General features: G+C 38.4%; 1 protein-coding gene across 4 annotated transcripts in view; it reads left to right on the top strand.

Annotated features, from left to right (window-relative positions):
• Window positions 1-17,648, top strand: part of PAK1 (p21 (RAC1) activated kinase 1) — a 122,679-nt gene that overhangs the window by 88,082 nt on the left and 16,949 nt on the right. For all 4 annotated transcript variants that reach the window (XM_031460423.2, XM_031460421.2, XM_031460422.2 and 1 more), the window contains exons 6-9: window positions 5,657-5,773; window positions 8,482-8,656; window positions 10,741-10,804; window positions 13,398-13,446. In XM_031460423.2, coding sequence (XP_031316283.1) covers window positions 5,657-5,773; window positions 8,482-8,656; window positions 10,741-10,804; window positions 13,398-13,446 — 405 coding nt within the window. The remainder of the gene's footprint in view (window positions 1-5,656; window positions 5,774-8,481; window positions 8,657-10,740; window positions 10,805-13,397; window positions 13,447-17,648) is intronic.

The raw sequence follows: 17,648 nt of genomic DNA, 5'->3' as shown, positions 1-17,648 counted from the left end.
CTAATCATATACACGAACTAATCTGGGTTTTCACTTATGAAAGTGACAGCCGAGAATCTGAGGGAAATAAAGCATTAAAGAGAAAGACCAAGATAAAGAAATAAAACCAGCCCCAGAGGAAATTGATAATTCAGAAAGGAGAATTTTAAAAAAATCTAGTATCTTCAGAGAGGTTCTATAGATGTTGCATCCATAAAAATACACTGCAATTAGAGCAATCAGAGGGTAAAAAAGAATTGTTAGAAATTAAAAATATGATTAAAGATGCACATAAGAGTGGATTAATGATATAAAATATAAAAACATATGGAAAATACGAGAATAAAAGGACACAGGATTTGTCAAGGAGATTCAGGAAGAATTAGAGAATTAAGGCACTAGACTAGAAAAAAATAATCAAAGGAATAATGGAAGAAAAGTCTCTCAGCTCAGGAAAGGCATGAGTCTTCATGAAATAGCCTGCCAGTTACCAAGTCAGATAACTGAAAAGAGACCCAAGGATTAAGAGAAAGATCTTCAAGGCTTTCAAAGCCAATATACAGCTAATGTACCTCATTAGCAATAGTGGACAAAGAAGCAGTATCTTTAGAGTTACGAGGAAAATTATTTAGAACTAAGAATTGTATACCTAGTCAAACTAACATTCAACATGAGGTCAACATAAAGACATATTTAGATATGTGAAGATCTAGGTTTACCACCCACAGATAACCTTTGGAAAGTCTAAATACCAAATAGTAACAGTAATTACCTCCTGGGTTGATGGTAACTAAGAATATTCACTTATTTTTACACAAATATTAGATAAAAAAGTCAACTAGGAGAGTCAACTTTAGAGATCTTCCTTTGAAGTTTCTTCACATTTTTGTGTTGAAGTTTCTATTTTCTCTATGCCATACCTTCCTCATTTTTAGTTTGCCTTTGCAGTTTAGTGGAGCCCATCTTCCAGTAGCTTTGAGAAAGTAAATGGGAAGTAAATATTTAACATCTCAGAATGTCTCATAAATGGAATGTCTTTCTTCTACCCTACCATTTGATTGATATATTGCTGAGTAGAGAATTTTAGTTTGGAGATAAATTTACATTAGAATATGGAAAAATTCCACTTTTGTCATCTAGCTTTTAGCATTGACTATTAAAGTGCAAAGCTGTTTTATTCCTGCTTCTTTGTATCTGACCTTTTTTATTTCTTTTTAACTTGGGAAGCTTGCAGCATAATCTTTGTCGTTATTGCTTTGAAATTTCATACTTACATGCCAGTATTCACCTATTTATTTTGTGAGGAGCTATGTGGACTCTTTCAACCTGGAAACTCAACCTTTAGTTTTAGGAAAGTTGCTTGAATTATTTCATTGACAATTTCTTCCCTGGTCTTTTCTTTGTTTTCTCTTTTTGGAACTCCTGTTATTTAGATTTTGGACTTCCTGGACTGATTCGTTTAAAAAATATTTGCTCTATTTTTCTTGCCTTGATTTTGCAGCACAGATACATAGATAGGTTTTCAACTTTCCCCACCCCTCACCCAGCCCCCATCAGTTTTGGATTCAGCCTCTTTGACAGTTACTGCTCATCTGTCTGTCATTACCTCCTTTGCTAATCTTGCCTTCTTTCCTATTCTCCCCAATCTTGTGGGTTTAATGCCTATAAAAGACCATTCCTTCATTATAGTTCCAGTGAGATTTTAAGAAACAGATGCCCATGTTCAGTCTGCCATCTTTATCAAGTATTCCTGAGGAATTTTAACTTTTAATTCCTTATATATCTTTATTATATAAAATATATAATGAGAGTCAACTGGTTTTACATATAACTTAAAAATTTCACTTTTAAAAAGCAGTATTATCCCCCCCAAAAAGACGTATTATTGAGGTATTATTTACATACTGTAAAATTAACCCATGCTAGCTGTACAATTCAGTGATTTTATTAAATGTGTAGACTTGTGTACCTATCACTACAATCTAGTTTTAGAACATTCCCACTACTCCAAAAAGTTCCCTTGTACCCTTTTATACTTCATTCAAACTCCCATGCCCAACCCTAGGAAACCAATGATCTTTTTTCTGTCCGTATAAATTTACCTTTTCTAAACATTTTCTATAAATGGACTCATAAAACATGTAGTCTTTTGTGTCTAGCTTTTTTTCACTTAATGTAAAGCTTGTGAGGTTCATCCATGTTGTAGTATGTGTCAGCACGTCATTCCTTATGTCTGAATAATATTCTGTTGTATTAATATACTGTGTTTTTTAGTCTATTCGTCACTTGATGGGTTTTTTTTTTTTGGCTATTATGGATAATGTTCATATGAACATTCATGTCCAAATTTTGGTTTGGATCTGTGTTTTCATTTCTGTTAAATATATATATATATATATACCTAGGAGTGGAATTGCTGAGTCATATGGTGACTCTATGTATAACCTTTTGAGGAACTGCCAGACTGCTTCACAGTAGCTGTACTATTTTTTTACTTCCATCAGCATTAGGAGGCTTCTAATTTATCCATATCTTCCCCCGTGTTTGTTATTGTCTCTCTTTGGATTGTCGCCATCTTAGTGGATGTGAAGTGGTACCTCATTGTGGTTTTGATTTGCATTTTCTCATAATGATGTTGAGCATCTCTTTATGTGCTTATTGGCTATTTTTAATCATCTTTGGAGAAATTTCCTTTTTGTTGTTGATCTCTTAATTTAATTCCACTGTGGTTAAAGAATACATTTTCTGTGTTTTCAATTATTCAAATTTATTGAGATGTGTTTTATGGCCCAGTATATGTTCTATCCTGAAGAATGATCCGTAAATGGTTAAAAAGAATGTGTGTTCTGCAGAACTTGGGTGGAATGTTCTATATATGTCAGTTAGGTTGAGTTAACTGATAGAGTTGTTCAAATCAATATCCTTGCTAATTTCATTCTAGTTCTGTTAATTATTGAGACCTCTTTCAGGTCTGTCCCAACTTTTACTTTTTGCTTGGCCCTTTTGAAGCTTTTATGTACATGCACAGAGCCACGCATGTATGATTCGTCTGGAGCCTCTCTAGTATCCGCTATACCTTTGAGCAGCCTTAGCCTGAATTTGTCCTATCCAGGATTGGTAACCTCAGGCTAATAGCAGTTGCCTTCTGCCAACACCTCTAGGAGGTCACTTCCACTGATGCACCACTGGGCCTGGGCATTACCCACCACTCCAAATGAAAGTGAGCCTTCTTAGACCACGTAGTTACAGCCTGCCTTTCCCTGGAAGAACCCCTACTCTGATGAAACTGGGGTGGGATGGATAGGAGCAACCCTGAGCCAGAACATCAGAGATTCCTACAAACTTTACCCAAAGTTCAGCAGTTTTAAGATCATAGGCACTTCTCAGTAGCATAGGTAGGCACCTGGAGGTTTTGGGAACAAACCACGTGTGTTCCCATCTTAGAGTCATTGTGCTTCTTCCATCTGCAAGGAATATTCTTTTCTCAGAGGGTCAGATAGTTTCTTCTCTCATTTCATTTGGGCCATTACTAGGACTTTCCATGACTGCTCTATCTAAAGTACTATTTTCCCACCCTCAACCAATCTAAAGTCTCATATATTTATCTTATTGTTGCCTGGCAGTCTGGTGATTAATTTTAACTGTATCTTCTTCTAGAATGTAAGCCACAGGACCAGGTGCTTTACCTGTTTTGTTCTTCAGTGTAACCCCAGAGCCTATAATGGAGTCTGATACACAATGAGTGAATGAATTGAAGTCATTGGCTTTTTTAAAAAGTGGTTTGTGGTTATTAGACATAATGATAATTTAATTGATTTCTTACATCTTTCTAGCTCCTTGCCATTTACAAAGTGTTTTTATACCTACTTCACTTTATTTCTTCCTCTCAGTGGCCCTATGAGACAGAGAGCTGCTGTCATCACCCCCATTTTATAGATGAGAACTGTGGCTTAGAGTGGAATAGCCTTGCTGAAAACACGGGGATAAGAAGTAAAATCTGGGACAAAAACCTGTGTTTCTTGATTCTGGTAGTTGTTAATACTACCACTCAGAATGTGGTGCTAAGGAAGGTGATGAAATCATCTTTTCTACAGAGTTTCAGGGAGTAAACAAACTTAGTGCTTATGGTCTACATTGGGTAGTCAGGGCCACCTGATGATGAAGAGGCAGCTGAGTTAACTTCAGTTCCATTTTGGGTTCCTAGTTAAATTTTGCTGAGTGGAATAGTGGGGAGAAAAGAAATTAGAGCAGAGAAATATCAAAATATGTGCTTTGACAGGGAAAGAACCTCTATTGGATTTTAGAACTGAATGTTACTTCAGGTCACCCCTCAGATTGTACGAGTCCTTTTCTTCCACATTTCTTGAGTGATGAAACTTGAGACCAAGAGGATAGTTTCATTGCCTGTGGTCTCCAAAGCTAGTTGCTTACATATGCTTGTCACTAGCAGTTTTTAAGTTATACCCTGCACTAGAGGTTCTTTTAGAATCTGTGAGGTTGCCAGTTTTCCTTACCCTAGTATGTCAAATGTGGTAAAGGCCAGTGTGCTACACAGTAGCTCTAGTCTAGTATTGGACTAGATAGCTTTCTTCACTTGTCCCCTGTCATTCTGACTGCTGATGTTCTTCTCTGCAGAGACCCCAAATAGCAGACAGGAAGGGAATTCTTCCTCTCTCTGTCTTCTGCATTAGATGGTGATCTGCTTTAGGACATGGGCCATCTTTTCCAATTTTGTATGTTATGTCAACAGGATCCATCACAGTATCTTCCTGAGCACAGAGTAGGTACTCTGAAAATATCTGAAACTGCTGAATTATATCAATATACTAAAAGATCCCTATTTCTTCACTGAACCTATATTGTCATCATTTAATCTCTATCAGAAATATCATATTTTAGAGCTATTTTGTCTCTATTTATAACAGTAATGGTATGATATTTTTGCCTGGACCTGCCCTAAAACCTGCTACTCTTGGCTTTATTACAATTTGCTTGGGAAAATCAAATTGCTGAGATTAGAGCAGATTCAATTGGTGGTGCTGGTAAGATTCATTCCAGAATAGAGCCAACGCTTAGTGAAATGTATAGCGTTTAGTCTGGGGAGAAAGTCATTGTGCTTTTGAGACGAGAGTCTCTTGATGTTCTGTATCTTCAGTTTGAGGCAGAGGCACCTGATGACCTAATGGGTGCACTAGGCTTAAGGAGAGGCCAAAGCCTGCCTGGACTTCCATTTACCATAACAGAAAGGACTAAGGAATTACAGAGATAAACTTTGTAAAATTCCAGACTTTTGATTCTCTCCCTGCATTTTGTATTTTATTGCCTGTTCAGCACAGAGAATAAAGTTCGTAGAATAAGAAAGAACTATGAGCTTGTCTTCAGGATTTGGATTGGGGAAGACAGGTAGAGAAGCTGTAAGCTGGTTTCCTAATCCACAGTTAGTCTTTGGGTGGGAAACAGAAGTCCCTAAGGGGCTGAGTGGAGAGTGGTAGCTCAGAGAGGAGAAGGGAGGTGGCTGAGTTCCTGAGACTGGCTATACAAAGGTGGAGAGCTTGGAGGCTAACGTGAGTTTCAGAAGGTGTATCAGGAAAAGTTTCTTCTGGGGGATTGGTGATCCCGGTAGCTTCAGTTCCAGGTCACCTGGACCTGATAAATCTGGCTTTTCTGCATTGTACAGAATGTGAAGACGGTGTCTGAGACCCCTGCAGTGCCACCAGTTTCAGAAGATGAAGATGATGATGATGACGCTACACCACCTCCAGTGATTGCTCCACGCCCAGAGCACACAAAATCTGTAAGTCTTTGGGGACGTGGACAGCTTTGTGATTTGTTAGAATTTGCAGGGGGAATGAGGGGTGAGTGCTGAGGCCTAGAGGTTTAATACTCTGGTATGGGTCCTTAGATTTTGGAGGTGGTGAGATCACCAAACCACCTTGATTGAAAGGTACTTTCTGTATGATTAAAGACAAGAAGTGATATATTTGTTTATCACTGGTTTGCAGATAGTCCCAAAGTGTCCTAGATAATTGGTGTTTCTACCAACTAAACTCTAGTTCACTTAGCCTGTTCTTCGCAGACAGGAAGATATACAGAATTAATGTTACTTAGCGCAAGACTAACATAAATTATTCTAGTCTCCTGGGATGCAACAAATTAGCCTGCTGTAGATCTTTTCTTCTCTGTTAAATGTGCAGTATTCCGTTTCTTAGTCCATCAGTGATAATACTGAAAGACCCAAGAGAATTTATAAAAACATTAGTGCTATTAATATGCTGGACATCAGGATTGCATTTTGATGCTGAATGTTGACAGTGATTTTTATTCAACTTCCTTTAAGGTTCTTGCATCTCAGAATAGCCACAGTCCCTCTGCCCAGCTTTGCACAATCTGCCTTTTACTTGATTTAAAATTATTGAGCACTCACCTATCAGCAAGTGATAGTCTATGAGTGGTTTTTTGTTTGGGCTTTTTAATTATGACAAGAATGATTCTTTTAAAATGAAAGAATTACCTAGGGCTTAAACTGTGCTAATACAAAAACAATCCCTGGAGTAGAGAATTCGTGTAGGCACTCAAGCAGAAGTTTGTTGACTGACTATGGAAGATGCTGCAGAGGAAATTCAAAGGGATTACATGACCTTTTAGGATGAGAATTTATAAGCCGAATCTGTGAAATCACCCTTTCTATGGGTTACAAAATCACTTTAAGGAAAATGAGCTTCACAGGTGGAGAGTTGTCAAGGTGTCTCACATTGGTATGGCTTTTTTTGGTTATAAGCATGTTCATTTAAAAATGTTTTCCCACTAGGCCATGAATTACTCAAAAGTAGAGGAAATATACAAATATTGCAGTGCTTAACATAGTTCTTGGCAGGTCTTGAAAGTCAGTAAGTATTGAATGAACAAATGAGTTCAAGTTAATCTTCATAGCATTCCTTTCTAAAAAAGACATTGTTAATTTATAGAACAAGAAGCTGAGATTTATGAAGGTAAATTGATCTACCCAGAGTCTCTTAGTAAGTAAAGAGCCAGGATTGAAAGCAGGTAATTGATCCCAAGTCCAGGTTCTATTCCACTTAGCACAATGGCCTTTTTGTGTGAGCAGACCCTGGAGCCAGAGAAGGAGAATTTTAGAGAGGGAGAAGGCAGGGTTTGTATCTTCAAGGAGCTATGTCAGGAGAACTGAAGAAGGAGGTCAAGGCATGAAAGTACAGGTTTAAGTGCCAGGGGTATAATTTGTCTGCGGGTACAAGAATAGAAAATTAAGAAATCATTATGCTGGAGTAGTCAAGAAAAAAATCTAGTCTCTGATCTTAATGTCTTGATTTGTTGATGTTTCCTCTACGTGGAAAGTTCTTACCCATTGCCGCCTATTAAAATCCCATCCATCCTTTAAGATCCAGCTGAAGAATCCCATTTATTCATTGACTCATCAAACATTTACCTGTATACTTGCCTTTTGTTAGGCAACTGGTTAGATATAAGAGCTCAGGGGTGAATGACACACATTCCCTGTCTTCATACAGCTTATAGACTAGCCAAAAAATTGTGGTGGTATTTTTATGAAAAAAAAAGTGAAATGTCTCCAGGGGAAAGCCCATATAACTTAAGATCACTTCTTCTGAACTTCACTAGTATATAGTTTGCTCATTTCTTCTGACATTTATCCCTTTCTGGCTTGCAGTTAGATCTTTCTCTAAGACTTCCTTCACAAGAGTAGAGGATGGAGCAGCATTTTTACAGGGAGGCAAAGAACAGATTCTCAGTAAATGTTTGTTAAGTAAGTGAGTGAATAGGAAATATAATAGTATTAGCCAAAATTTAAAAGCTTTGTATTTGCTGGGTATGATGCTACTCATTTCACACATTAAGTAATCTATTACTGCAAGAACCCTATAAGATAGATATCACTAACATCACCATTTTATAAATGAGGAAACTAAACCATAGAGAAGTTAAGTAACCTGCCCAAAGTCATACAGATAGTAAGAATAAAAGTTGGGATTTAAGTCTAGGCAGGCAGGTTCCAGAGTCTGTGGTCCAAATGACTATACCCTACTGCCTCTTAAAGAAGAACAATTGTAGTTTCTTCTCTGTGAGGGTTCAAGATTTAAGGAGGGAGTAACTCAAATGAAGATAATGTTGAGTGTTGTATTAGCTGTGCAAAGTACTATGGGAATACAGGATATTCATTTCAGCTTAGGAAAGGATAGAATTTTGCAGATGAAGGGAATGCACTGGGTCTCTTTTAAATGATTTCTGTTGAGATTTATCTAACTTGTATTGAATATCTTCAGTGCTCAGACTCTCACTAACCCCTGTTGTGTATAGTGAGAGCAAGGAAGGCCATTCCACCCTCAGAGTCTGGGCACAGAGGAGGAAGAACACAGATTTTGATCTAGAAGAAGGGATGAGTCTACTGGGATTTGTTCTTCTGTGGATGTTCTAACACACACATCTAAGAGAGACTGGCCTTGCCAAATTCTTGCACCAATAATGCAGGTGTACACACGGTCTGTGATTGAACCACTTCCTATTACTCCAACTCGAGATGTGGCTACGTCTCCCATTTCGCCTGCTGAGAATAATACCACTCCGCCAGATGCTCTGACCCGGAACACTGAGAAGCAGAAGAAGAAGCCTAAAATGTCGGATGAGGAGATCTTGGAGAAATTGCGTAAGCACTTTGTAGCTTTTTGAATTTCCTTCTGGTATGTGACTGGTTGGGCACAAAGATGGAATTCTATTGCTGTAGAGATCTTGGTCTTACCCTTGGTGTATGTGGCTGGCTGGTTATGCTTTACATCTCAGCCACAGACTGTACTTCTCCTCACCCTGTCCCTGCACCCACTTCTGTCTCACTAGCCCTGACTCGATGCCACAGTAGGATGGGAGTGTGAAGAGAGAGAGTGTGGATGGCCCACTTTGTGGCCATCACTTACCCCTAGGCATGGGTTATGGAGATGACGAATAGTTTTTACCTAGGGAGTAGTCTGGAATGTTGTATTGAGAAAGACTGAGGCCTTGTGTATACTGGTGGGGGAGAATGCTATGTTGGTTATTGATGTTTGCCATTTACAGATGATAGATCTGCCTTGGTTGTAGGAAAGAGAGAAGGGAAACTAACATTTGTGAGCCTGTGCTATGTGTCAAATGACAAACAAAGCATTTTCTTGATTTTTTTCATTTATTCCTCATTTTAACCCTGCGAAGACAGACATTATAATCCTCATTTTTTGCAGTTAAGGTATTTGAGGCTAGGGATGCTAAACACTGTGCCCAGATTCACACAGCCAAAAAGTGACAGGGCTGGGGTTGGAGCACAGCTTGTGCTCCTGTAATCAGAACATGCTGTTTCTCGCTCTCAGGTGGAAACTTCCATTTTACTTTCTTTAGTGGCCAGAAGTGGGGTATATTAGGGTAGCTTGTTTCTGTGTTTTAGTAACCTGCAGAGAAGTTCAGATGAAAAGGAAGGACTGGGTTGGTCTCTGGGCTTGGAAGAGTCTGAAAAGGCCTTTGATTTATTCTTTGTACTTACCTACTACTAAAGAGGATTTGATGTGATTGATTTGGCCAAGTCTGCACACTGGCTTTGTATTCTAAAGCTGAGGTTTCTGATTCTTAGCAGCTCTTGATTTCTTCTTGATAATTCTTATTTGACTTTTTAAAAAAAAATTCACTCTTTTAAAAGTTGCCCTTGCCCAGAGCCCTTATGAAATGATGAAATAAGAAAAGCCACTTACCTAGCCATCTGTTTACTCCTATATTTAGTCTTTTTCATCAAATTAGATCTCTTTTTAAAACAATAATACTTAAAACATACAACTGTGGAAAGCAAACTGGCCTGGGAGTTAAGGACCCTTGGGTTGAAGCCACAGCACTGCCACTGACTTGGGTCTTGGGCAATTTCCTACTGTTTCCTGCCCCCCCCCCTTTTCTCATCTTTTAAATATGGGGGTTATTATCTGTCTCATTTGTAAATAAAATGAATTAATGTACGTAGAAGTACCCAAATCCTAGTAATTCGTTAATGTAAAGCACTTGGAACTGGGAGAGCAAAACCAGACTCCTAACCTTAGCTTGACACCAGTTTGCTGGGGACATATCTTGCCTTCTGTGAGCCTCAGTTTCACCATCTCCATTTCACATTATTTGTGAAATCCAGGGAACTCTCTCATGCCTTTTTGTCCTTGCACTTGAAGTACTTTTTGCTGTAACCCCTTGATTTTCTCTTCCTGACTAATTCCTACTTACCCTGTAAAAATTTGTCCAGATATCACCTCCCTTCTGAAGTCTTTCCAGTCTATGTTTTTGCCTGTCTTTGTATCACAACAATTGTTATGTTTTCATGAAACTTTATGCTTATTGTCCGTCTTCTCCATGAGATTAGAGCTTCTTGAAAGCAGAGAGTGTCTTAACTGTGTCTCATCTATCTCTATTTGTTGCACTCAACATAGGGCTTGGTATGTAGTAAGTGAGCATGTAAAAATGAGTAAATGTTTATTGAATATATGGAATTAAAAACAAATGAGTAACTTTTAGGAATTTAGAAATGGATTAGATTACTATGAATCAAAGTTGTAAGGAGGTGAAACATTTGATTGAAACTTAAGGGAGAAAGCTAAGGATCTGCTTAGTGTGACTTCCAGGTACTGAGGTAGTTCTTCAATCCTTGCTAATTTCAGAGTTTGAGGAAACATAGGGCCTCTTTTGTATGTTGATCTGGGAAAAAATGATTTATGGACTCTGTTTCTTTTAAAGGGAGCATAGTGAGTGTGGGCGATCCGAAGAAGAAATACACACGGTTTGAGAAGATTGGACAAGGGTTAGTAGGGGCATTTCTTTACCTAGAGAAATGACTTAAAATTGTGTGTGCTAGTATATATGATTTTGCTTTTGTTTTGCCTTTTATAAACCTTGTTCTTCTTTCTCCACCTTGCCCCTCACCCATCTGGAGGTGTTTTGTTAGGCTGACTTCAGGTTTGGCAGAATTATGCTTAATGTGACAGATGTATCATCAGCTGACCATATTTCTAAAAATATCCCTGCAGTGAGAGTGAAAAAAACCATTTATTTTCTTAGCACAAAACCTGCTTCCAAAATTATAGCTCTACTTTTCCATATTAACCCTGTTTACCTGGTGCTGAGACCTACTAGCACTAATATGAAATGGAAGATTCAGAACTGCAGACTCTTCTGCTAGTGTAATGGGACTGTTTTTCTAGGTGGATGCAAGAATTTGTGTCTTCTGCTCTTTGATTTCTTCTCTGAATCTTGTATTCTGCTGTAAATGTACTGATCCCAGCAAATCTTAATTGAATTCCTGTTAGGTGCTAGACACTAGGAATATAGCTATGAATCAGGCAGTCTGCCTTCAGAGACCCCAGGTCTACAGAAGGAGATAGTCAAACAAAAAATTATAATATACTGTGATAAGTTTTAAAAATGTTTGGCCATTATTTTGAGCAAAAGAAGCCAGATAAAAGAACAGATACCATACGATTTTATTTATATGAAGTTCAACAACAGGCAAAACTAATACATGCTAATATAAGTCAGAATAATGGTTGCATCTAGGAGCGGAATGTTGGTTGGGAGGTGGCATCAGGGAACCTTTGGGGGTGATCGTGGTGATGAACACATAGGTGTATGCATATTGAAAACTCATCAAGTTGTATGCTTGAGATTTGTGCAGATTACTTTAGGTAAGTTACACTTCTATATAAAAAAGAAAAATAATGAGATTTCTACAGATACACCCAGTTAGCTAAAATTTTTTTAAAAAATGAAAAAAGTATCTGGTTTATAGAACACTCACAGTGTTACTTTAATGAAAGCATTGTTGTTAATGAAGTTATTGAAGTTTTCTGTTTTAGTTTTCTTTCTTATTCATCCAAGAACTTCTGAAATAAGATAAAATATTGCATAATATACTAATGCTGTATTTGTACAGTATTCTACAACTTACATCTGTTATTTGCATCTATTATTTAATTTAATCCTCAAAACAACCCTGGACTTGAGTGGATCTCATTTTTTCCTAGTTCAATGCTTTTTCAACTACATACACCAGTTCAGACTGATGAAAGCATAAGTAGAGTAATCTGGGATAGTATTTCCTTTAGCTAATTACATTGAGATACTAAGAATGTAGCAGAAAGATACACAGACAAGTGTGGGCAAGTCAGGTCCTATCTCAGGATTTGAGTTTCTTCATCCGTAAATTTAAGGAAGAAGATTATGAATTCAGTATCTTTCACTTCTCAAATTTCTGATACATACAAATTTTTTTACATAGGTGTGTGAGGGCCATTAATAGGCAACATTTACAAAATGTTTTTGTCCTTGCTTATTTGACAAGTCTGTTAGTGCTAAGGGAAGAATGCAGTATTTGTTAAGCACCTATGCTGATGTTTCCACATTCCATGATTTTAAAACTATAAATGCTGCACAAATATGATAAATTAGTACTATTATAATTTTTGCTAGCTTTTTTCCCCTTTAAGATCTGAAAAATTTTTTTAAACCTGGAATTCATATGTCTAATCATATATCTGTTTGAGGTAGAAACAGTCAAGTCCTAATCAGTGAGCCTGAGTAGCTCTCTGGGCCCCTGTAATCATGGAGGCACAGTCTCAAAGTGTCCAGTCCCCCGAAGCCTGGGCGTATTTGCCCTGTAAGAACGGGACATGTGGTGGGATAGGGGAGGATGGGGATAAGAATGTAGACATCAGCTTTATCACAAAAGGTTGCTAGAGGTAGGATGGTCAGGCAATGGGGAAATAACTGCCAATGAAAATAATCCAGTCTTTGTCCATATCTTATGATCTCAAATTTCCTGGCATGTAGCTAGGATCCCAACTAAAGAGTGGTAGTTGGGAAGCTGGTGACCATAATTTCTGGCTTCAAGGCAAACTTAAGAGTGATCTTTTCCCCCTGAATTAAAGTCAGGTCAGTTCAGGGGGAAGCATAATGACAGGCTTGCCTAGAATAAATTTTTTCAGTACATGGAATTTTAAGTTTCTTTCAATAACATCATATAAATCTGACATTATTGGCATATAAGATTTCAAATATTATTGCATATAACTCACAAATACATGGGGTTCATTGTTAAAGGTGTAAAATGAGGTTTGTAATCATTTAGAATGGACATGATGACTTTCCTAGTATTGTTCCTAGTCTTTCTCTGCCTTTCTCCCTCCATCCCTCCTTTCTTCCCTCACCCTGTTAGCCATTAGAGCCTGTATTCTCTTACTACATACTGCCTCTTGTGAGAATAGACTCGGGGAGGCAATGGGGAGTATTATATCTGCTGCTATTGTTATTAACACTTGCATTGCCAGATTGTGTATAGAGCTGCATTTGATACATGTCACTAACACCTGTTTATTTTCTCTTCCCTATCTGTTGTTCAGTGCTTCGGGCACTGTGTATACTGCAATGGATGTGGCCACGGGACAGGAAGTAAGTATCCACCACTAACTACTACTCCTTCAGTTCCACTGTTTCTTTTTATTTTTTGTTAAGTTTTAGACTTTATTAGCTCAATAGGGACACTTCCAGTTTCTTTCTATTGCAGACTAGAGCTCTTTAACATGATGAGACTTACAGATTTTGGAAAAAGTCACTGTGACTACAAAGTGCAGTACAGATTGGAGGAGATAAGAGTGGAACAGGTTATTGTGTAATTCCAGGTAGGAGGGAGTTCATGGTTTGGACTTAGGTGGTAACATAGTATGAATGGGGAGAAGTGGATGGATTTGAGAGGTACTTAAGTAGATTTTGCAGAATTTGGTGAATGTGAGGATAATTCACAAGTGAGTGATATTAGTCAAGGAGAAAGGAAAAAGGAGGAGTTATACATTTGAAGAAGGTGGATATTGCATGAGAGACCTCCTTGTGAAACTGCTTGGTGGACAATTATTTTTGTTAAGTTTGGTGCTTGAGAGAGAAATCTGATATGGAAGAGATTTAAACACGTCTCTTGACTCCTAATTTAGTGGTCCTTCCATTACTCTGTGGCCAGGATTCCAGGAGACACTGAAGTCCTTATTTGGAGGCATCTCTTTATCTCTCACATTTTATAAGCTGGGAGAACTCTGATCTTACTACTAAGATCTGATGACCCAAAATCCTATTTTTAGCAGAAGGAAGCCATGAAGGGAGTACAGAGTACTTGAGGTTTCTTTGCATTGTTCTCTTTGGTTGCAGAGCAAGAATGTTGTCAGGTGGATGGGAGTTGCCTGAGGGAGTTCTTAGTTCAAAGAGTGCTGCGCTCACAGCTTAAGCAAGGCACCTCCTGTTCCAATGAAAACAGAGTTGGGCTCCTCTGAGGGAGGCTACTAGGACCTGCTTATCTATGTTTGGTGGTTGAAACCCCATGGTATACCAGAGAAGTTATGGTTACTATGGAAAGCACATATCTCACTGTGCTCTGGTCAGGGTTTTATGAGTTTCTAAGCTGAATATTGAGGCCCCATCAAGAGTAAGTCAACTTAAAAAAATTATCATTGTAGTTAAGGATTTATTAATTGTTCTTAGGTGAGAATCCAGTAACCTAGATGCTTACCTTTAGCTACTTATATTACCTTGGGCAAGTTGTTTGACCTCCTGAGCCTGAAATTTATTTACTTATAAAATATGCATGATAGCATATACCTCAAAAAAGTGTTGAGTAAAGCCACACATGTGGCATACATCATAAACTACGATATATATTAATTTTATTTGTACATATTTATTTATTCCACAAAATGTTTACTGAACATTTCCTTTATGTTACACCTTGTGCTATGAACTATGTGAAAGATTCAGACATTATAATCATATATACAAATATAAGAAACCATCCTTTCCATTGTGTATGTATAAAACTTGTAGTGCTGACAAGAACTGGTGTTGAAATAATGGTGAAGAAGGAAAGATGGTATCATTCTGCCAATTTTAAATATGGTGTATCGGAGGCAGAGATAGAAAAGGGGAGGTTATACCAATTCTAAAAAGAACTCTACAAAGTAGGTAATATTATTTCCTTTTTACTGATGAGGAATTTGAAACTTGGGAGTTTAAGTAACTTTTGCAACAATGTGTTACCAGCAGTTAGCAAAGACTGAATTAAATCTTGATTCTAAAACCTAAACTGGTACTTTCTGGGCCACAAGGCCACAGCAGAGCTAAGGTTAGACACTAGGACCTCTTGTCATTTTTCTGGCCTCTGGGGCCTCACAGGCCTTGATGGGAGACAGGCTGGTGCTGAGTGGTTCCTGGAAGGCCTGAAGGCTGCATGTAGGAGAAACTGGCCACAGGGAACAAACTTGACTTCACTATGTGCCTGCTTTGTGGTTACAAAACTATGAATGAGAAGGGAGTCCATTAGGGTGGCTAATGCAGTGTATTCAGGAAGGCCTCATTTCCTGCCCTGGGGAGTATAAATCTTTAATGGAGCTGGAGAGATGCTCTTAGTCTTTGTGAGTCAGTATTTATTGGGAGTTACCCTGCTGGGAAGAGGAAAGCTATTGTCTGTCACATAAAGGAAGATTTAGCATGTTAGTGGGAGGAAGTCTTCCAGTTACAGATCTAACAATTAATTTTCAAGCCTATTTTTAGAGGGAATGTGTGTAATAGAAATAGTAAACTTGGAGGAGGCTTTGAAGTCTTCTATGAACCTGAAGGCATTGATTATGACCTTGGGCAACTATCTTATAAGTCTCAGTCTCAGTCTCAGTTTTCTTAACTGAAAATGCAGATAATGATTTTTGCTTGGCAGGGTTGTTGTTAGGTTTTACTGAGATGATGTAAATAGAGCACCTAACACAGCACTGGCACACAGTAGGCATTCAGTGAACAGCAGTGGTGGGAGGGTGGTTGGCTTTTGCTATCGTTCCTGCTGATGATGTTTTCATTCTAGCTGCTTTTGTTCCAAGTACTCATCAAATGCAGTATTGCAATGATCAGCGTTTCATTGTTGTCTTACAATATTATTTAAATTTCTTATATATGGGTAACACACTGACCACTATCTCATTTAGTTCTCAAAACAGTCCTGTGAGGAGGGGCATCAGAGTTTGTTTGGGATTATATCCTCAGAATTGGTGAAGAGACTGAGGCTTGGAGAGCTTGTGATTGGGCAAGGTTAGTAAGTGACAGACTCAGCCCCAGAGCTTAGGTCCTCAGAGTTCAGGTCCAGTTCTTTCTCTGTTATAGGACTGCTATCTGCCGGCCTGAATAGGAGGGATCTAATTAGGTGAAGGGCATTTAACCTAGTCCATAGTTAGTCCGTAGCTATTGAAAAGGATTCTTGGTGTCTCACTGCCGGTTCTGTGTCATCCACAGCCTGCCTCTCTTCTCCCTTGCTGCTGCCGGCAGTGACCTCTGTGAGGTTCGTAAGCATGGTCTCATCCTCCAGGATGGCCAGAAGAACTCCAAAGGCACTCCTTTGGCTCCAGGGGCTTGCTATCTTAATGTAATAGGTCTTTAGATCAATGTGTTCCTCTCCAGACATTAGACAAAGCTAATCATCGGCAGATATAGAAAGCTGTAGCCAGACTAGAATCCTAACCTGATAGGAGACCCTGCTCCAGAGCAATTTTTTTCACACTTGGGGTAGGGAATGGAGTGGTCAGCATGATTAAAGAATCATTTCTTACTGATAAACTGGTTCTTGGCCAGAGATTTTCCATGCTTGGCTTGAAGAAATAGTAGAGTCCAGGGTTTTCCCATAAAAATTTGTATTATTCATGAGTTATTCATCCTCTGTACTTCTTGCTGATTCTGGAAAGACTAATTCAGTTGCTCTTTTAGGTGTTCTTGTTCTTGTCTGTTAAGCAGGAAAAAGAGAAAAATACCTCTAGGGAATAAACATTTAGCAAATAATTTAAAGTCTACTCCTGTGGGTTAGAATAGCCTACTACTGGTGCTTTTTGTGGTTTAAAAACAAAATACTTATCAACCCACTGAATTCTCTCTTCATTTCCACAAGCATGTGTTGAGCTCCCACTGTGTGTTAGGCCCTGTGCTTGGCACCAGGGATTCTGAGCTTTCAAATGAGCTCTCAAGCTTCTAGAGATACCCATCCTAATTGGTCATCATTCAATTCAGTATGTGTTAAGTTCCACAACAGATGTATAAATATGATCTTCTGGGGCTTTAAAGAAGAGGAAAAAACCTATCTGGTTTGGAGAATGAGGTTTCTTTTGGCCTAGTACAACATATAGGAAGGTTTTGAATGTGTGAAAACAAAGGAAGATGTTCCAAGTGGAGAGGAGCTCAGATCATAGAGTATGTAAAGGAATACAGTGAGAAGTGAGATAGGAGTCAGATCATAAGGACTTTGAATGTTGGGCTGAGGAGGATCTCTAGGCAAGCAGTATACATTTCTGCTTTGAACTGGGGAAATTGTTATCAAATGTGTGCTGTAGGGAAGATTAATCTGGCTCTGTGTGTGGGATAAATGGGTATTTCCTTTGGGGATTCTAATCCTGGCTTTGCTACTGAATAGCTGTGTATGCAAGTCATATATCCTCTCTGAATCACAATTTCCTCATCTGTCAAAGGGGATCAATAGTAATACTTAACTCATAGAGTGTCTCTGAGGATTAAATAAAATCAATTTGAGAACACTTTACATAGTACTTGACACACAAAAGAAATGGATGCAAAAGTGTTTT

This window comes from Camelus dromedarius, chromosome 12 (assembly GCF_036321535.1).
Source record: "Camelus dromedarius isolate mCamDro1 chromosome 12, mCamDro1.pat, whole genome shotgun sequence".
NCBI classification, from domain to species: domain Eukaryota; kingdom Metazoa; phylum Chordata; class Mammalia; order Artiodactyla; family Camelidae; genus Camelus; species Camelus dromedarius.
This window is presented reverse-complemented; position numbering and strand designations above follow the sequence as displayed.